We start from the raw sequence: 21,770 nt of genomic DNA, 5'->3' as shown, positions 1-21,770 counted from the left end.
CTAAACCTAGGTTAGGAAAACTCTGCAAATAATGCTTTTTATTAAACTCTCCAGTAGTAGTTGAAATAAAAATCTACTCTAACTTCTATGAAAAGATCTATTTATACCACTTAGTTTCTTCTTCTGACTCTACATTTCATTTCACAACCTGCAGACCTTCATTTGGTTTCCCAGATGGGGAACCCAGCCCCCTCATAAATATTTCTGAGAAGTTGCTCAGAGCTGGACACACAAAAATATGGCTCCTCTGGCAAGTATTGCTGTCACCGTTTGACTACATTTTAATACTGTTACTCCAATTCACATAACGAATCTTCCATGAGGATGGTAGGATGAACCTGGTTAGCTAGCTTCAGATGAGGACATCAGGGTGACCAGACCCTGGAATAAAAGGTGATCAACTCTAGGATAAAAAGGAAGAAAAAAATTCCTTCACAGCTATGAATCTTCACAAGCCTTCTAATAATCACGGGAAGTAAGTGGGAGCAGGGAAGCTACACAGGAGCACAGCCAAAGCAAATACTGCAAAACGCTTCTCAAGCCTTATCAGAAAAACTTCCTGCCATGCCAGGAACTGGATGCCGGTTTTCCAGGAAAGGGCCCATCCTGGCGTTCTGCTAACCCAAATTGCCTAAGCATAAAGAACAGAGTGAGTGGGGGAAGCAGGGCCATAGTTTATATGACCTGGTCAGGTTAATGGGTCCCAATGGGCCTTTCCAGTGCACTCCCTACTCTTGATTCCTGGAGAAGCCCCTCTTCCCCCACCTCGCAAGCTCAGAGAACCCATTTTCTTTGCCTGAAATGGTGAGCTGGCAGCTAAGAGGTCCACTTCCTGGCTTTGAAGAGAAAATGCGCAGGAAGCTGCAGATGTTTATAGGAACTGTTCCATTTTAGAGGCCTATTGACCTGTCTCTCCTAAGGAATCTACTAATCTCTTCTGATTTGGTGAGCACCAAACTCTAAAGGTTTTCTCTCCTCTTCCCCCTCGTCCGTTCTGTAAACCAACTTCTTGTCTATACCCACATCAACTCCTTCACTACTCACTCCAGAAGTTTTGCTCTTTTGGAGTGATGTGTTCCGTCAAATAGATTAAAATAAAATACATTATCTGTTTACAGGGAATACACAGAATCACAACCGGGGTTGAAGGTACAAAACACAGACATTGACATTGTGGGTCATACAAAATATATAGAAGTACCCAACATGAACAATTTTTTTAACAATTTTTGCCTTCTTTTTAGCATTTCCCCACATTTTTTTTCTTCTGTGGATCCTCTGGAGTGGATCAGGCTTCCTCTGCAGTGTATCTGAAATTCATTACATGATTGGAACATACTGACGGAATTCATTTTCTGTCCAAAGCAACGAGTGGTATACGTGAAAGTTTTCCTCACATACAATATTAATAAAGTTTATTTACAGTGTAAGTTTTTGGATGCCAAGGGCTGAGATGTGATGAAAGGCTTTGCCATATTTATCGCATTCTCGAGGTTCTTTCCTGGAATGAGTTTTCTGATGTATGTAAGATGTCAATGGTCTCACGTATCAAATGCAGCGAGCTGTCTGTACACATTTAGCACAGTTTCACTTTTATGCCTTTGATCAAACACGAAGTGTCTTACATATCAAGATGCCTCAGAGATCTGTCTTTTCAGGCTGGAGCCTTGCCTGCCAGGCTGGAATACAGACAAATCCCCCCCACAATCTGAAGAATTTTACTTATCTTCCTGGCAGGTGTATTTAAGGTATATCCTTTAAAAACCCTTCAAAAACTTCCATCAGGTCAACTAGCATGCTAATGGTTAACTACGGAGTACTTAAACTGTTTGTTAATAGACTTCGGCCAGTCAAGAACTTCTGAGTGTCCTGACACACTAATGAGATGTGGTGAGCCTTTCTGACCGTGACCCAATTACACTCTACACTGAGCAGCTGATAAATGGACCAATGTGAAAGGTTTTCGTGAACACCCATAGCCTGTCCCCCCCGGCCCCCAGAAAATGCATTTTCAAATGGCTGCTTTCAGAAGTGCATCTGCTGAAGATCTGAGGCAACCGCCGTGGCTCCCCCGTGGTCGGCAACGAAGAGAAATAGGAGGGCACAGGCTGGACTGAACTTTCCTTTTCAAAACAAAAAAACAAAAACAAAAACAAAACAAAACAAAAAACCCCAAAACGATGGCTGAATTAATGTCAGCATGGAGTTATGGCTAAAAACAACAACAACAACAAAAAAGGACCAATGTGGAACCAACCCAAGTTCGTTCCCTCTCCAGAACAGTCAGTGCTTTGATCAGTGCCTGGGGTTAAGCGGCCTGCTGCTCCTGGTGCTCCCCAGTGGCAAGTCTTTGCTGATGAGCACCAGCCGTGAAGCCTCCACTGTGGCGTCCTCTCTGAAAAAAACCTTAAAAGCACTTCTTCCAGCTTCACGGACTATAAAAAGCTATGGAGGCATATTCTTCTGGACTATCTCTTCTGTTGGTCTGAAACTGGACGGACAGAAATAGTCTGGTCACCTGCAGACTTCCTTGAAGTTTCCTCAGCCAACACTGACAGGACCGTTCAGAAGCTACAGGGGAGCTGTGGTCGGTCCCAGCTCTAAAGAGAGGCCAAAGAATTACTGCTGTGCAGAATTTCTAGTTTGGTCTGAAACTGAGGCCACAGTTGTCCCCACCTTACTGGTTCCCCATACAGCCATGCTGTCTCCCAGGCTTGAGCTGCTGGGTCACTGAACAACTGGCCAACGATAGTTTGTTTCTTGATGGAAAACCTCAAACTCTATGTGGGGTTCCCCCAGGAAGGGGAGTCTTCGGGTCTGCTCTTAGTCTGTTTCTAAGTTTGTGCAGGGCTGTCCACCATCATTTGCACACTCTCAGGAGCAGAGTCATCTCTACCCAAGTCCCTGAGGACTGCCTATGTAGCCCATGCTACCTGTGTCTCCCGTATGTGTATCTGAAAAACGTCTGCCATTAGTTTCTAGGCAGCCAATTGCTTCCTCCTGCACAGACGATGGAAAAGATGAGTTTCAGAACCTCCCCTCAGTCTTCAGGGGTAAGAAACAGAAGAGATGCTGTGCAGTTCAACTATGATACACCCAACCACGTCTCAGCTTGTTGGTGAACTCCTCAGAGCAACAAACTTGTTTGGTAATTGCCAGCTAACGATATCAAATGCTTTTGCAAAGCTTCTGGAAAAGTGTGTGTGTTGGGGGGGGGATGCACTCTACAGGTTTCCTTTTTCTGAAAAGCAACACAAATTATAGCTTCTGAACTATATTTAGTTACAAATGACTCAGAAAGTGCCTAAATGATCACGTTCAACAGCTGACTGAAGAGAATTCTAAGATCTTTTGGAACAGAAAGATGTTAAAAACTGGCCTTAGTAAATGTTCCTATTTTTCTTAAGATGATGACAATAAAGTCACTTCTGACATTCCATGGTACTTACTCACAGATCTGTGTTTAGGAAGAGTCTATGCAGGCAGCTGGCCAGCACCTTTCTTTTATATTCAGGATAAAAACAGCATCAGACCCCAGAGCTTTAGCATGCCTCGGATTCCGAAGGTCCTCTTCAAAAGTTGGGCCAGGCTACCATACTTCAGGTACTCATGATTCACACAGGACTTTATCATAAGCATAGAAAGTCCTGTTAGAAGTCAGGTATAATGAGTGCGTCTTAGGTGTTCAGCACTGTGTCCAGTGCTGACGGGGATGTAAATATATCCCCTGACGGTCGAAGCATCTCTTTGCTGGGGTGTGGCAGGGGGCAGGATGAAAACTTTCATACACGAAACAATGGTGGATTAAAAGACAGTATACAATCAAGTGCTAGCTTGTGGAGAAATGCATTTAGGAGTGCCATAGTGCTTTAGGGATTTCGAGAAGGGAGAGAAGGGTTTTGAATCATTGTTGCCATTTCAGTAGGATTTATCTCAGTGATGAGGATAGAGCCATCTACATTTGTTGCAGTCCTTTGGAACTGTAGACTGGTGCACGTACCCTCGTTCAGGAAGAGCCAGAAATCTTTGGTTTGATACTGATCAGCACAGTCCTAGATTTCTATAGCTTTGGCAGGCTACCAGTGATCACATATATAACTTATCATCTCTAGAACTAGTTTGAGCAGCATGTCCCAATGCAGTTTTTGTTTCAACTGTTCCTCTTTTTGAGAAATACGGGATAGCAAGATGCTGGGCAAGTGGGGTTTGTTTGCAGCAAGCAGCTTTAAACCTCAGTATCGTTTTCACGGGGCCAATCTTCATCTTTCAATTTTGTACTGTGGTTTTTTGGGCCAAGAGCACCTTAAAAGGTATCCTCATTACTGAAAAGCTTGACGTTTTGCCGTGATGTGTGCTTTCGTCTTGTACGGAAGTATCGTGAGGATTCTCCATGTGACTAGCTTTCCCCTGCAGGGGCTGTGTGGAGGGATTACATGCCCACAGACTATGCAAAGGCAGAACACTGCTGATGTAGCTACAAGGATCCTTAAGTGTGACTTTTATAATCTGTTGAGGCTGCCTTTTTTCCCCTCCGTGGGCACACGTCTCTAAGGTAATTTTGGAAACAGAAGGGGGAAATGGCTTGTGGACAACTCCTTGCCTTACACACAGCTTTTCAGGAATGCTCCAAAGGCATCTAGGGAGGCGGGGCTGTACTCGGGGGCTCGCTCTCTCGTGTGGATTCTGTGGTGCAGAGTGAGGGTCGAGCTCCGGGTGAAGGCCTTGCCGCACTTGGTGCATTTGTACGGCTTTTCTCGTGTGTGAATTCTCCGGTGCAAGATAAGGTATGAGTTTCGGTTGAAAGCTTTTCCGCACTCACTACATTCATAGGGTTTCTCCCCCGTGTGGATCCGCTGATGTTTAGTAAGGTCTGAGCTCTGGCTGAAGGCCTTCCCACACTCATTACATTCATAAGGTTTCTCTCCAGAGTGGATCCGCTGATGGAGAATGAGATTTGAACTGTGACTGAAGGCTTTGCCACACTCGTTACATTCATGAGGCTTCTCTCCGGTGTGGATTCTCTGATGCAGGACAAGGTTTGAGTTAAGACTGAAGGCTTTCCCACACTCACTACATTCATAGGGCTTTTCTCCAGTGTGGATTATTTTATGGCGAATAAGGCTTGAACTCCTCGTGAAGCATTTTCCACATTCATCACATCTGTGGGACTTCGTTCCCGTCGGCACCTCTTCGGGGGTGTTAAAGTTTGAACTCAGACTAAAGCTTCTTCCCAACCCTTTACCCTTCTCCCTTGGACCTCTCTCTCCCGTGGTGGGTTTTTTTTCCTTGACTGTAGCTGGCCCCGAATCTCTTTTTTCTCTTCCGGTTTTTTCCTCAGGGTTTCTTTGCTGCCTTTCTACTATTCTGCCCTGCTGTTCACGTTTCTCTGCAAAATCTTTCTGGAATCTTCCTGTTGTCTCCCCACGTGATGCTGAGTCTTCTGCGTTTTCAGCCTTTGAGGCTGACTCCTCATTCTCATTCCTGTTTTCACAACCTGACACAACAGAAAATACAAATAGCAACATTTTCTTTTCAACCTGTGGGGTAATCAATCAAGTGACAGTGTTCTCCAGGAAGCTTCTACATGCCTGTAAAGTGGCATCACAGTATCCACAGGGATGAAATATGAGAAAAACAGGGGAAGAGAATGGGGATAACAGGGAGCAGAGTTTGGGGAGGAGAGGGCAGACAGAGTAGGAGGACAGCAGGGGCAGTGTGCTGACAGCATGGGAGCATGCACCTGGGAAGAGCGGAGGGAGCAGGACCAGTTAGGGAAGGAAGGAATGAGGAATGCAGGAGGTCATCATTCACAGTTGTATGAATGGTCACCCCCTAATTAATTTGAAGGAATATATGTTTAAAAAAAATCACGTTCCAGGGGTGCCTGGGTGGCTCAGTCAGTTGAGCGTCCGACTTCGGCTCAGGTCATGATCTCACGGTTTGTGAGTTCGAGCCCTGCGTCAGGCTCTGTGCTGACAGCTCAGAGCCTGGACGGAGCTGGCTTTGGATTCTGTGTCTCCCTGTCTCTCTTGTCCCTCCCCAGCTCACACTCTGTCTCTCTCTCAAAAATAAATAAACATTAAAAAAAATCACTTTCCATTTCTAATAAAGTATGAGTTTGAAAAAAGAATGGACAGGTCTCTCCTAGAAAACAGTAAGTGGTATTAGCACAAAGAAAGGCATATACATAGTTAATAAAGGAAAAGTGAATACTTCTCCAATTCTGTGAGCTTTTTACAAGTCCACGGTTAACGGACAAAACAAGGAGCTCTGGACTTGGCAGGTTACATAGGCCTTTGAGACACAGGAGATTATCTCCTCCAGTGAGAGCAGCACAGAGCTGACAGTGCTCAGGTATCAGAGACAAGGGGGAAGCAGCTGGTTGGGGCATTAATAAACATATCTAGAACCTTCACTGGCAGACCACTGAGAATAATGGAGAACAGAAAAGAAACTGAAAACAATTCTGTATACGGCCCATGACAGAGAGAATGTAAAAATCCCGAATTTTACAAACACAAAGCTGACGCTCTCGTGTAGCAACCAATGCACTGGTAAAACACTGGAATACACCTTTATTGTAGACTGCTAAATTCTGCATGTCGTTATTTTTAAATAGAGATTGAAAACTGTTCAAAAACCACACAGTATTATTTATAACTACATATATATATATCTATAATGTGTGTATGTAGAGATTATCTATCTATCTATCTATCTATCTATCTATCTATCTATCTATCTATCTATCTATCTACCTATCTACCTATCTATCTCTACAATCATCTAGGGAGAGACCCAAGATATCTCAACCCTATTCTTTATTTACTTGGGCTTTAAGAACCCTTTCCAAGTGGGTCTGCACTATCCCAAACAGACCTCCGAAAGAAATTACAGAGAGTTGAACAGTATCTAACCTCTGATTTTAGTGATGAAATCGCCATAAATACTGAGGACATCAGTCCACTTCTTTTGAATTCCATGCCAAAGTCCTTGGTTATCTGGATAGTTTTTGTTTGTTTGCTTTTTGAAGTTATCATGGGATAGGTAATACCCAGCTCATAAACACAGATCAGTTCCTTGGCTTAACCAGGAAACTATCACCCGGTTATATCTATGGTTGAAGACAAAACCTGAGGTTCCTTCTTCAGTCCCCTTCAGTGACCCTCCTCCCTACCCCCACCCCCACCCCACCCCCCCCCCGGCAGAAGTCTCACTGTGAACCCCCCATGATACTATTTATTTGGGAGCTGCTGTCCAGTATTGTCTTCCAAGGCTTGAGGTCTTGCAGGGACAAATGGGAATGTTTGTCAATTGTGTCACCTTGTCTTATCTGGATGATGTCTCTTAAAACTTTTTGTTCCTACTACTCATTCAGGAACAGACCTCTCCACAGAAGACCAGCACTGGGTTTGGAAACTGGGAATCCTAATCACACGGGAGGTAACAGGCGCAAGTTCATGAATTAAATAAAGCTGTTGTGGAGCTGTGCTCGCAGGATGGAAAAAGACAGAAAGCCCAGGGGAGGATGCTTGGTAACTCCAGGAATGTGGTCCTAGGTTAGGACTAGACCAATGATCAGGTCTCACATGGACCTAATAGGAAATACAGATTCTACCCCCTCGACAGAGGCACCTACATTGCAACCCAAGGGGACCGGAGAAGAATCCTAGGATCAGATTGGTTGAAGAGGTGAGGACTCAGAACACAAGAGTATTTCTGATTTCTAACAGCAAAAACTACTGAAAGGTAAAAAATCCACTTGGAATCAGGGAATCACAGTATCAGGCTTTGGGGGCTAAGTAAATGGAATTGTGCTCCTTCTCTAATTGGTCTGAAAAAAAAAGGGGGGGGGGGGGCTCAGTAGTCTCTCAATCCTTGTCAACTCTCAGCTGACCACATCAGAAATTCCACAACTAACAAAAAAAGATGCAAAACAATCTCAGACAACAATCCTGCATTAGTCTTACCCTGGGAAAACACGTTCCCATAATTCTCCTGCCTGTTGTCCCTATTGAGATTCCTCCGAGCCAGGTTCTGACATCCCCATTCCTCCAGGATGAGGGACACGGCCATGTCCTCGATCTTCACCATTGCCTGAAATAATATGAGAGCCCCACACTCAGTTCTCCCAAAGCTCAGGGACAACCCCATCACCCAACCCTGGAGTCAGGGACAGAATTGACTGCAAACCTACAGGATGCCGGGAAAGAAAAGGTGACCATAAGGCTCTAGTGAATGGGATCAGGAGGAGTGGGGCTACTCTGTGGGTTGGGGCATCAAGATTGTGTCCTGGGTGGAGAGAGCTAAAAGAGCTCCAGGAAGAGAGGTAGACACGAGGGTCTCAGGAGGGCAGAGGGGCCCACAGCTCACCTGGGAATCTGCTGTGAATAGTGCAGATGCCATCGCCTGGTCTCTGGGACTCCCCTCGTGATGAGGGGCAGGAACGTGGGTGGCAGGGAGAGCTGAGGGAGGAGAAAGGAGCTGTGAGTGAAACCAGCTCTGTGCTGGGCCTCCCCTCCAAGAAGGGCCTGGGGCACTCTCTTTCCTGCACCAGCATGTTCGATGTTCAGTGCTTAACTACAGAATAGTTAACTACGGAGAATTTAACAAAGAAAAGACTTTTAGGTGGGAGTCACAAGGAATCACCTGGTCCAATCCCTTTAGTTTAATGAGGGGGAATCCAAGCCCTGAGAGGGTAAACGACTTGTCTCATGTCACACAGTTAAGAATGGCAGAGCCAGCTTCCTATTCTCAGCTACAGATATGGGTTAATTCAGTCCATGATTCAAGTTTGGCTCACAATTTAATTTTCCGCAATCCAAAGAGCCAGAGCATCAGAATTTCATTGAGTTATGAACAATAAAACATGAGTGCTAACAATCTTCCGTAGTAATGTCTCAGAACAGAGACATTACTCCGAGTAACAAGGGAATCTATTCTGGCCATTTTTTGTGCTTCTACTTTTCTCCCTCACTTAGCCACAGTTTTCTGATAAAATGCATACATGCTTCAAATGTCGACAAGACATTCACAAGTATATAAAAGCATGGGTTGACACGGATCTAATACAAGACATCGATCAGATGATCACACTAACTGCAATGTGTAAGAACAACTGCACAAATTTCTAAACCGCAAAATTAAAATCTTCCCTTGCCAAGTAATGTGAGATTTGGAAGTATTACTGGATAAACAGATGATGTTACTGAGCTGCAAAGACAGAAGAGAAACGAACTTGAAACTGAATTACTAAACCCTGTAACTATTTCAGACCAGGTGGTTAAAGAGAAGCTAAAGCAAAATGTGCAAAAAAGACCCAAGTATCTAGCATTTTAACCTTCTGAGAATTAGGAAAGACTCTGGAAGAGGGGTAGTGTCAAGAGGGAATTGAGGATAAACGCAAATGGCTGAATTCCCTGGAGATCTATTTAGTAAGCATCAAGGGTAGGTGTCAGGGTCTCTAAAACTGCTAACTCTGGGGACAAAAAGCTCTTAATCTGGCACTTAAAACTAAAAATACCCTCTTCAATTTTCTGGCTTCCCCCACGTGAAGGGTAGAGAGACCTCGCAAGTCCTAGACAGGACATGGCTGGGACTGCATGGACAGTGGTGAATCAAACATCACAATGCACTGATTTACATGGATTTCTCCAACACGCAGAGAATGTTTCCTGCAGCTCTAATATTCACGCCTTAAATGCCATCACAAATAAACACATTGGATAAGGAACATTCCTTTATCAACTCCTCTCGAACAACTAGACTTTTAGTATGTTATTGTTTTTAGAGATGTCTACATACCTACTTTGATTTTTAAATTGGATAAAGACATTAATATTTCCCTCAGAGGAAAAAAAACTTAAACTGATTTTCATTTACATGACCCTGAAATGATTTTTTTCCTCCTGTTCCTCACAAAAAACCAAAATATTTTTCCCATCCTTTCCACACTGTTTGAAATTTTTGGAAGCTAGAAAAAGACGTTCTACAACATTCTGACACGTCTGAAATAAAATGAATTTTAAAAACTGATCCTTTTCAAGGCAACTTAGGACATTAACAAGAGTGTCTTAAAACCCAGACCGGAAATATATTACCACTTCCTAGCACTTTCCTGTAAAAGAAAATCTGGACATCCAAAACGCTAACCATTCCAAGAATAATGTAATGTCCACCCCAGTTCATGATGCACGTTTTATTTACCATCTCAGTAACGTTAACTCCTGAGGTTGAGCTGTAAGTTTCATTTCCCCCAATATTTATTTATTAATAATGACAATAAAGTGTAATGATTAAAAAAAAAAAAAAACAAGCATGCTTAAAAATTTTTTTATTACAGGCCCTCAGCAACACAGAGAGGGCACTCCCACCCCGGACAGTTTGCTTTCCCCCACATGAAATCTTGCTTCTTTCTTACCCCGTGACTGCAAGAGGCGAGGCTTCCGAGATGAATGCTTGAAATGGGACTGGGTGGCCTCATGATGAAGGTCAAAGCTTGAGGACTCCTGCATTGGATCCAGAGGCACCATCCCCCTGGCAAGCATCTCAGGCCCATGAACTTGACCTGGGACCTGAGGACAAATGGTGGGTTTATGGGTAAATCATTTTTTACACCGGAGTTTAAATGAACAGAAAGAGGGGCGCCTGGGTGGCTCAGTCGGTTAAGCGGCCGACTTCAGCCTGGGTCACGATCTCGCGGTCCGTGAGTTCGAGCCCCGCGTCGGGCTCTGTGCTGACAGCTCAGAGCCTGGAGCCTGTTTCTGATTCTGTGTCTCCCTCTCTCTCTGCCCCTCCCCCATTCATGCTCTGTCTCTCTCTGTCCCAAAAAAATAAATAAACGTTAAATGAACAGAAAGAGGGTACATATAAAGAGTGGATGCAGGCGAAGGAGGCCAGAGCACCTCTTAGCATCCATCTGAGCGGAGAAGAATAACCGCCACAAAGACTACCAGTGCCAGCTTCAAACTGCAACTCTCTCTTTGCTCCAGGCTTACAGCCCAAGTGCTGCTTGTACAGAATAGGTTTCACCTTCTTCTTACCTGCTGTCCTGACAAATCAAGCTCTAAATCTTCCAGAAGGGTCACGGCCTCCTCCCCACTATCAGGACGGTATTCCTGCAGCCAGACTTGGAGCTCCTTGGGCAGGATGGAGAGGAACTGCTCCAGTACCAGCAGCTCCAGGATCTGCTCCTTAGTGTTTATCTCTGGTCGGAGCCACTGGTGACAAAGTTCCTTCAGTCGACTCAGAGCCTCTCGAGGCCCAAAAGTGTTCTGGTAACAGAAGTGCCTGAAACGTTGGCGGAAAATCTCTGGGTCGGGAGGTGGCGTCTCCTGCAGGCTGGAATCCTGCCCCCACATGTGGTCTTCTTCATCTTCCTCTTCTACCTTCACTATTACGATACCATCCTTCTCCTGGGCAGCCTGGGGGGACAGACCTGTGGCTTCCCTGGATTCTGCAGTCATCATTCAGGCTCAGGGAGCTGACTTGATCCAAACAGGGTCTGTGCTCTCCTTTCTGTTCTAGATGTTTTCTGATATGTTTCGGTATTGTTCCTGACATAGTAAACATAACTATTAGTACCTTTATGAAAAGTGACCTGTGTCAACACTTCACACAAGGCTGCACATCAAGGCACTGAAAATGCCTCTGAAAAGCAAAAGAAAAAACAAAACCTCCAGAGTCACACTGTTTTCACCGTCATTTTATATGTTAAGGCTTACAGAGAGGGGGTGCCTGGCTGGCTCAGTTGGTAGAGCATGTGGCACACTCTCGATCTCGGGGTTGTGAGTTTGAGCCCCATGTTGACTGTAGAGATTACTTAAAAATAAATTCTTTTTAAGTTTTTTTTTGTTTGTTTATTGAGAGAGAGACAGAGAGAGAGAGAGAGAGAGAGAGAGAGAGAGAGAGGAGAGAAGAGAGAGAATCCCAAGCAGGCTCCACACTGTCAATGCAGAACCCAAGGTGGGGCTTGAACAAATGAACCGAGAGATCAGACCTGCACGAGTTAGGGCACTTAACCGACTGAGTTAAGAGTTAACTCTGAAATCAAGAGTTAGGCACTTAACCGACTGAGCCACCCAGGTGCCCCTTAAAAAAAAAAAAAAAAAAAAAAAAAAGCGTGCAGAGAGAAACGTCCAACAGGCCAATAACACCCTTAGGGTGTGTGCCTGAGTCTGAACACCTAACCTCCAGGACAGCAGGTTACGACGCCATGCTTCTAAGTGCTCGTCCCAGAGAGAGCTGAGTGTCAGCAGGGCGCCAGGTACAAGGCTTCAAGCAGTACACACGTCATCTTATTTCCGGACACAACAGCACTAGTAGGGAGGCACGACCGCCAGTGCCATTCTACAGACAGCATGTTGCAAACTGACATTAACACCCACCCTTGGTTAAATGTCGAACCGGCACATGTCACAGGGTACGTCCCAAGGAAAAAGCGAGAACCTCCCTCCCCCACACAGAGGGCTGCCAAAATTTCCTCATTTCACTTGTTCACTTTTAGGTACTGTGATATCTCCCAGTTTACCTGAGACCAGTTATGTGGAATAATGGATTATTTTATCCAGCTTGAACTAATCTTGTCTTCATAAAAGAGACAAGTACAGGGGCAGGCAAACTGGGTGACAGGGCTCAAATGATAGACTTCCAGGTCTTAAAGAAGTCATAGGAACATAATGTACAACAAGGGGACTACAGTGAATAACACTGTATTGCATACTTGAAAGCTGCTAAGTGCCCTTAAAAACCCTCATCACAAGAAAAAAAAATTGTAATTGTGGTGACAGATGTTAACTAGATTTATTGTGATCGTTTTGCCCAAATATCAAACCATTATGTTGTACACCTGGAATATGATCTTATATGTCAATTACATCTGGAAAAAAGAAAAGAAGAAAAAAGACCAGCAGCTTAAAGACTCCAACAGAAAAAGCACAATTCAGGGGCGCCTGGGTGGCGCAGTCGGTTGAGCGTCCGACTTCAGCCAGGTCACGATCTCGCGGTCCGTGAGTTCGAGCCCCGCGTCAGGCTCTGGGCTGATGGCTCGGAGCCTGGAGCCTGTTTCCGATTCTGTGTCTCCCTCTCTCTCTGCCCCTCCCCCATTCATGCTCTGTCTCTCTCTGTCCCAAAAATAAATAAACGTTGAAAAAAAAAAAAAAAGAAAAAGCACAATTCGAAGAAATGCAAACAGTGGAAACACACGTTAAGAAAATGGCACAGATGAAGCTCCTACCTACATCAAGGTTTCACTCACACAGATTAGTGGGTAAGAACGAATGTCAAACTAATTCAACAAGAAATCAACCAATAAGTGACACAGGAGCTGCTTAAAAAAAAAAAGTGTATGGGGGGGCGGACATTGTTACGTAATTGTAACTTCCAGAGATGATACTAAGTATCCTGGACAAACCTAATCATCTGTTAATATTTATACTTTCTACACTGTATAAAATCTTCCAAATGAAGAATTTTAAGATCTTAAAAGTCTGTTTTTGTGTTTTAAAGAAGATTTTTCTTTTTTTAATGTTTATTTACTTTGAGGAGAGCAAACAAGTGAGTGCACAAGAGGGAGAGGGGCAGAGAGACAGGGAGAGAATCTGAAGCAGGCTCCATGCTGTGAGTGCGGGGCTCAATCCCATCATGATATCATGACCTGAGACGAATTCAAGAGTCTGATGCTTAATGGACTGAGCCACCCCGGTGCCCCCAAAAGTCTGTTTTTTAAAAACTTAAAACAGGGGTGCCTGCGTGGTTCAGTCCGTTAAGCATCGGACTCTTGATTTCGGCTCAGGTCACGATCTCACGGTTCGTGGGATTGAGCCTCAAGTCGATGCCTACAACACCATCAGCGTGGAGCCTGCTTGGGATAATCCACCCCCCCACCCCCCGCCATTGTCTCCCTGCTTGCATACGTGCATGCGCTTGCTCTCAAAATAAATTAAAAAAAAAAAAAAACTTAAAAAAAAAAAACACTTAAAACACCTTTGATTCTTTTTTAAAATTTATTTATTTTGAGAAAGACAGAGGCAGTGTGGGAGAGACAGAATCCCAAGGAGCCTCTACGCTAACAGTGGCACCAAGCCCGACACGGGCTCAATCCCATCAACTGTGAGATCATGACCTAAGCCGAAACTGAGTCTGATGCTTAACCGAATGAGGTACCCAGGAACCCCTTGATTTTTTTAAAAGTAGATTCTATGCACAACATGGGGCTTGAACTCACAACCCCCGAGATCATGCTCTGCTGACTGAACCAGCTAGGCATGCCACCTTTTGATTAGTTTTTAAGAACAGATGATTTAAGGGTCTGAAAAACGGAAATGTACTAGCTGAATTTCAACAACAAAAATTTGCGTGGTGGATAGGACCAATAGTTACTAAGCAGACCTGACAATGTGTTTTTTCCATCTGAACTGGCAAATCTTTGTGAGGTATCTTTTTCATCTCAACAGCATCAAATTCAAGTTTTAGAGACAGAGCATTCAACTGCTCTATCATCCAAAGCCAAGAACTTTAAGCTAGAAAGCATTTTTAATTACACGGCTCTCATTAAAAATTTTTTTTGGTAATTTTGGTAGAAAAGGGATCATGTACAATTAAAACACAAAAGTATTTTTTGAATAGCACAATTAAATGTATCCTTGTTTTGTTATATAAAATACTGGTATAATACTACATGTATACAATTTTTATAAATAATTTTTACAGATAGGAATGTGTCCAAAAAAAAGCTGGGAGGTGATTTTTTTTTTTTTTTTAATCGAATGCTTCAGCATCTTGCGTTGTCCCTGTGCAGGGGCCATGCTGATCTCTGCATCGTTCCAATTTGACCACACGTGCTGCCAAAGCGAGCACTGGCGATGGCTGTTTTAATCTGAGATTTCTCACAGGGTTGGTTTTTCTATCTTAACTTTTTTTGTCCTTAGTAAAATCAAAATCCTTATTAAAGTAGCGGACTCTAGGAACAACAAAGAACGTTATATTCAAAAAGGCTTTCTACAGACATAGAAATAAACAGAAATGTGGGAATTCAGTCATTTTTTTTTCTGCGATTTTAAGCTGGTCAAGTCCAGTGCAAACCACCCCCCAGCCTTTCCCGCTGATCTCCTTCAGAACGGTTTTGCACCCCACCCTCCTTGCTGCAGTGAATACGTTTTACAACTTCAGAGCAGCCTTGGTAAAGTCCTTACGACTAAATTCTTAAACATCTCCCTCTCCAAGGCTACAATATGCCAAGTGCCTTCCTAGACGGAGGGGGATACAAAGATGTGAAGCAGGATTCCCATTTTTACACAAATAATTTCAGTACAAAGCAGAAGGTGCCAACTGTTCTAAGGAAGTTTCAACATCAGCGCTAGAGGAGCCAGGGAAGTAACTGGTGTGCCAACAAGGCCGTGTCTGGGAAGAGACAGCCCTGAAGCCAGGGCATCAGAACAGCCAAGACCTCGTTAGGAAAGCTGCCCCCACAGGAAGAGGCAGTGGGACAGGCAGTCCAACAGATCGCTCCTTTGGCTAGCGTCTTCCCAATCGGGGGCTAAATAATTCCTAAAAGCCTTAGTTTCTTCAATTTCATTCTGAAAAGTCAGAAGAAAGACTACCTTGTCCTGCTGTGCCCCCCACAATTATTTCCCACCACCCTAAGGCCGGCTCCCTATCTGTGCCACAGTGCCATAGTCTCTCTACCTTCCATCTCTCCCAGGTCCAGTAGGAACCAAGCGAGGTCACTGCCGTATTGCCAAAGTACGCTTCCGGGCATCTCTTTCTCCTCAATTAGTGCCCGTGAATTTTTGCTATCTGCCAATTTAGTGTTCAAAGAACACACCCTACTTTACTTTTCCAGTCTTCTCTCCCCCCCCCCCCCCCACCGCTCTTCTTCGTCGTGATGCCCTGTGTTTCAGCCTCTCTGACCATTCATGTTCCCCAAGCACAGGGTGTGATATCCCATCGTCACACTTTCGCCGTGAACAGTTTCGACCACGTCAACCTCGTTGGTCAACTTTTTACGTACTCTTCCAGATGTAAAACGTCTGCCGTTCCAGATTAACTAAGATACCTTCCTCTTCTGAACACCCTCAATACCTTCTCTGTTCCTATTTATGCCACATGTATTCTCCTTGCATTATCGTTATTTCGGTTGCAGTTCCCATCAGCTCCCAACTAAAATTTAAGCCCCTGAAAGACGAAGACTCTTGACTTCTGTGTACTTACCTGCTGGAGAACCTGGCAGTTTATTTCTGCTAAACTGAGGAGAAAGAGGAGCTACTCAAAACATTGCCGTTTCCCCTGCCACTTCTTGTTTCCCTTTAGTGGCAAGTAGCGATGAGATATTCTACTGATACCTCATTCGCTAAAGCTCAGAATCTCACCCTTCTGGATTCCTCTCCTTACACGCATTCAGTCTCCAAGCACCAGGAAGAAGTAATTACCTAGTTCTGTCAGGTCTGGCTTCCGCTCTTTGGCTTCCTGCCTTTATTCCCCTTCCCCCTACTTCATAAACCTCTATAGCTTTCTTTCTTTCTTCTCTCTTTAAAAAATGTTTGTTTGTTTTTGAGAGAGAGACAGTGAGAGTGTGAGAGGAGGACGCAGAGAGAGAGGGAGACAGAAGTTCCAAAGTGGGCTCTCCACTGTCAGCACAGAGCCCAATGAGGGGCAAGCGGGGGAGGGGCAGAGAGAGAGAGACAGAGGAAGACACAGAATCCCAAGCGGGCTCCAGGCTCCGAGTTATCAGCACAGAGCCCAACATGGGGCTCAAACCCACAGACTGTGAGATCATGACCTGAGCTGAAGTCGGACGCTTGGCCACTGAGCCACCGAAGGAACCCCTAAACCTCTATAGTTTTCCAGTCACCAGTCCCCAGTACCTGGTCCCAGTTTCCTCTCAAGTTCACCATCGGCATCAATTTCTTTCCCTCTCCGGCATGAGCCTTTTCCATCCACAAAAGGAGTAGCTCCTAAATATGCCTTGGATTCTGATCACCATCCTATTCTCACATCACAGTCGATGTCTGGGATTTCCTCTCCCAGTCTTCTGGCCTTTTAAAATCCTACTTATCCTTTAGAGCTTAGCTAAAATGCCACTTGCCCCTCATCACTGTTCAAGAACATTCATTCAGGGGCATAAGAACTCATATTCGTTGAGTGCTTTCCATGGACCAGATATTAAGTATTTCACAGAACAATCTTAGCAGGGAGCTATGATGATCATATCACTTTACAATGACAAAACTAAGGCTTACTGACGTTAAATAACACACCCAAGGTCATACAGCAATTAAAGGGCAGAGGTAGGATTTGGTATTAGGAACCCTCAGCTGAAGCTCTAGCCATCATGCCAAACTCCTTCCGTCCCAACACGTGGGGTTAGGAAGAGCTTCTGTGTGCACACAGGTTCTTTCCCAGAGGAAAGGCTTCTGAAGGTGCCTCCCAGGAATGATCACCACCCAGGAATGGGCCTCATTTGCCATCTGTTTTCACCAGGGAGCTGTGTGGCTAAGGAGACACAGCAGGAGACACAAGTAGGAATCACCTCAAATCTAACCAGGGGCAACTGAGCAGGACTGGTGTAGAAATTAGTCTAGCATCAGAAAAATGTTCATATTTTCATGAAAATTTTATCCTGTCTCAGCTATACGAAGGAGACTAAAGGAAAGGAATCTTGATTTGGGCCCACACCTAGGCCAGAGTTTTAAAGACTGGGATACTTCCTGGGGTGCCTGACTGGCTCAGTTGGTGGAGCATGTGACTCCTGATGTCGGAGTTGTTGAGTTCAAAGGCCCACGTTGGGCACAGAGCTTGCTTGGGGGGTGGGGGCAAGGTGGGATATTTATTGGGTCAGTGGGACTCAATAGGAAGAGACTCTGAGGAGGAAGTGAGACCCAAAGGGGCAGAGATGAGGGCATAGGCACATTCCCTCTTCCCCCAGTTATGAGGCCCTCTCCCCCATCCCTCAACATTTCTGCTCCTACTTAGGCAAAGAGAAAAGTCACAACAGCAGTGGGAAGGGCTGGGTTTATTTTGGGTTTCTCAAATGATCTGAGCAAACCACCTCTTCTCCTCTCTCTAAACTTCTGGCCCAAATGCTCTCTGCCAAGCATCTGCCATGGAAGTTGTATTTCTTTCTCTGTAATGTAATTGTTCACGCCTTCCTCCTCAACTGGACTAATTGCTAAAGTAGGTTTCTTCATTTTTTTTAATTGTTATTTTTTAAAGTAAGCTCTATGCCCAACGTGGAGCTCGAACCCACCACCTAGAGATCAAGAGTTGCAGGCTCCACCAACTGAGCCAGCCAGGCACCCAAGGGAATGTTTCTTTGTACCTCTTAGACCACTTGGTATGATTCCTTGCAAACACCTAGTTTTAAAGAAATACTTGCTGAATTTACAGTGTGGTATTTTTCTGCCCACTCATACAGCACTCAGTACTGCCCTCAAATTAGCCCCAGGGGCTATTTGGAGAAGCTTCAATAAGCTACCCTACCACTTACCAGCTGATCATTTTCAGTAAGTTAACATCTCTCTGCATTTGTGCAATGGGAATAAAAAAAATTTTTCCTCAGAGTTGTCGTGATGATTACGTGAGTTAACATATACGAAGCTCTTTAAACAGCGTCTGGCATTCAGTAAGCGGTAGAGGAGTACCTTGTTTTCCACAAACTTAAGAGCTATGACTGTACTTCCCAATTTTCAGCCTGCTTAAAACATTAAGCAACAGAATTCCTGTAACAGTGAAAGCAGCACAGGTTGGAATACCTAAACTCTAGTCTCCCACAAATAAGTTACACATCCCTGAGTGAATTATTCAACCTCTCTGGCACTCGGTATCCTTATCTGTCAAATGGGGGAGGGGAGTAGAAAACTACCTCTGGGGTCCCTCTGAGCTGAAAAACATTCTGACACCCTATCCGATTTAGATAAGATTACCCCCAGCCACCGGTTGTCACCAAGGACAAATACCAACGATTTTCTTACAAAAAGGGCTTGGAGTTACAAGCTCGGTTTATTCCAAAGGCTATTTTCTAAGCAGGTCAGTATCTTTTCCAGAGCATAGTCTTGAAAGTTTAAACAAATGGCACCCTCTCTTCCCTTTTCTGAACAGAGCTTTAATTTTTTTTTAAGTTTTGTTAAGCTTTTTAAAAAATTATTTTACTTTATTATTTTATTTTAATTTTTTTTTAATGTTTATTTTTGAGAGAGAGAGCACACATGCAGAGGAGGGACAGATACAGAGGGAGACAGAGGATCTGAAGTGGGCTCTGTGCTGACATCAAAGAGCCCAACGCGGGGCTTGAACTCAGGAAGCTCAAGATCATGACCTGAGCCGAAATCAGATGCTTAACCGACTGAGCCACACAGGCACTCCATATATTTTTTTTATTTTTTACAGACACAGGTTAAGAAAATGCGCCTGCACGGGGGGGGGGGGGGGGGGGGGGGGGGAATCTTAAGCAGGCTCCACGCTCAGCCTGGATCCTGATATGGGGCGCGATGCAGGGCTCGATCGTGCGACCCTGGGGTCATGACCTGAGCTAAAATCAAGAGTCAGCTGTTCAACCGAGCCACCCAGGCACCCTAAATTTTTTAATTTTTTTTTTTTAACATTTATTTATTTTTGAGAGACAGAGCACGAGCAGGAGAGGGGCAGAAAGAGAGACACAGAATCCAAAGCGGGCTCCAGGCTCTGAGCTGTCAGCACAGAGCCCGACATGGGACTCGAACTCACAAATGCAAGATCATGACCTGAGCCGAAGTCAGATGCTTAACCGACTGAGCTACCCAGGTGCCCCTAATTTTTTTTTTAACATGAAAAAGCTCCCTTTAAAAGACAGCCAGCTACCCAAAGAATACCAATACTACTCCAGAATGAAAAGGTAAAATTTAACATAGCACTCACCTGTATTTAGATGCAATATAAAGTTAGAAAAAAAATGTTTAGATTAAGTAGAGAATCAACAAAAGACTATGTGTATTAAGTAGCTAGCTTCCTTGTTGGTACTTTAAGACTGGGGAAAACTGCCTGAAATAATGAATGGGTATCTTGCACAGTGATTCAGAGACAATATAAACTTGGAGATATGTTCTGGGGCAAATTATCCTTATGGTTCCCTTTGTAATAAAGCTATTTCTCCACATATGGCCAGCATATATACTAACAGTACTTTGTTGATCTGGTTACAATGAATTCTCCACAATTCAATTCAACAAGTATTTACTGACCACCTCCAATCCGCCCAGCACTGGCCTGTACAATAAATGCTTTCTTTGGTCCCAGGCCATGTAACAGCCACTCTCTAAAATGAAAGTATCTTATTGTGTCCTGGAGGCACAGCAGGAAAGAGAAGGGAGGGGCACAGCTTCAGGCTAAACTGTAGCTCAATTTTTTTCAATTGCACTGGCCAAATCAAGTAATTTCAAAGTGGGAAGGCCTTTTGAGAAAATCGAGTTAATTTTACTGATGACAAAACTGAGAGCTGGAGAAGAGTCCTGTATTAGGTCACTAATACAAGGTCACTCGGGCAACCAGTCTCCCGATGGCCGGGTGCAATTTCCACAAATTCCCTTCACTCTTCACCCACTCGAAGACAAGCAAGAGTTAACTACCCAGAACCGAGGGGGTTGGGGGAACCACGTAATCTTCCGGACAGATCATTTTTAAAAGTCTTCAAAATATTCCGTAAGGCAGAAAGAGAAAGTGGGATGTACAAAATCTCTACTAGATCCGAACCACGTCTTTATCCACTCTAAGCTTCCAATATCCTTCAATCACCGCTAGCGGGTGGAGGTGGGATGAGAAGCAGGTGATCTGGAAACACGTAAGCGGCACCTCAAAACGTGTCCATTACTCGGCCTTCCTCATTTTTCACCTCGAGGTCCTGAAGGACCCCGAAAAAAAAGTCTCTCACTGGAATCAAAGCAAATGGCGACGAAGGACGGGCAGTAAAATCAGACAGGGGTCGGCTCGCTCGCGACCCGGTTCTCAGAAACGTCAAAGGACGATGACGACACTGCGGACTAGGGGCCCGGAAGGGGCCCGCAGACGGCTTCTCCCCAGGGCTCCGGGTACCCCCGGCCACTAGACCCTCACCCCCTCCCCGCCTGGACCCAGGGGCGGGGCGGGACGTCTCCCGAGGGACGGCGCTTCCAACCGTTGGGCCAGGGGCTTGGACTTTCTCCACACTCCCCCGGGCCGCCTGGAGGGACCCCGGGGCCGCAGCTGCAGAGCCCACCCTCACGCACACACCCTGCGGCGCCGCCCGCCCTCCCCAGAGGCCGGCCCCAAGTCTCACCGTGAGCCCCGGGAGCAGCCTGGGGGCGCTGGGCGAGAAAGGGGAGCTGACTCTGGGGCTCAGGCCGGCAGAACGGCGCTGCACACGGACCTAGGCCCTCCCGACGCCTCGACACAGACACAATGAGTCACAAAGACAGGAAGTGTGTCAGCATCTCGCCTTCCGGGACTGCGCTGCGCTTCCGGGTCCTCTCTAGGAGCGCAGGAGGAATTTGCATCTCGATTCCCGAATCGCTGGATCCCGCTCCTGCCTTCGGTGCTCAAGCCTCCAGTCTTAAGGTTACCGCGCTCGGCGGGTGCGCCGGGAGTTAATTCGGGGAATGGACCGGAGGCGGGGTTCAGGCTTACGAGACACAAACGGCCCAGCTCAGACACCAGTCCATATAATAATTCGATTTCTCTCCTGCCCTTTCCATTTCGGGCAGTCATTGTAGTAATTATAGTTCTTATCAAGCAATAATAATTCTTAGTAATTGTATGTCTGTGGC

The 21,770-nt window shown here is 45.1% G+C and overlaps 1 protein-coding gene and 1 non-coding gene across 2 annotated transcripts in view; both read right to left on the bottom strand.

Moving 5' to 3' along the window:
• The window catches only part of ZKSCAN1 (zinc finger with KRAB and SCAN domains 1), a 66,351-nt gene extending 44,907 nt beyond the window's left edge, over positions 1–21,444 (bottom strand). The window contains exons 1-6 of the mRNA XM_045048277.1: positions 21,284–21,444; positions 11,043–11,555; positions 10,421–10,574; positions 8,374–8,465; positions 7,971–8,097; positions 4,605–5,494 (exon numbers count right to left, since the gene is read on the bottom strand). Of these exons, the coding sequence (XP_044904212.1) occupies positions 4,605–5,494; positions 7,971–8,097; positions 8,374–8,465; positions 10,421–10,574; positions 11,043–11,468 (1,689 nt within the window). The 5' untranslated portion in view covers positions 11,469–11,555; positions 21,284–21,444. The remainder of the gene's footprint in view (positions 1–4,604; positions 5,495–7,970; positions 8,098–8,373; positions 8,466–10,420; positions 10,575–11,042; positions 11,556–21,283) is intronic.
• LOC111558312 lies at positions 14,755–14,856 on the bottom strand. Its single transcript, XR_002739034.1, has one exon. It is a non-coding gene; the product is annotated as a U6 spliceosomal RNA (small nuclear RNA).
• Positions 21,445–21,770: the final 326 nt, after the last annotated feature.

Source organism: Felis catus, chromosome E3 (assembly GCF_018350175.1).
Source record: "Felis catus isolate Fca126 chromosome E3, F.catus_Fca126_mat1.0, whole genome shotgun sequence".
In the NCBI taxonomy this organism is placed as follows: Eukaryota; Metazoa; Chordata; class Mammalia; order Carnivora; family Felidae; genus Felis; species Felis catus.
Note: the sequence above shows the minus strand (reverse complement) of the source record. Positions and strands in the feature narration are given on the sequence as shown.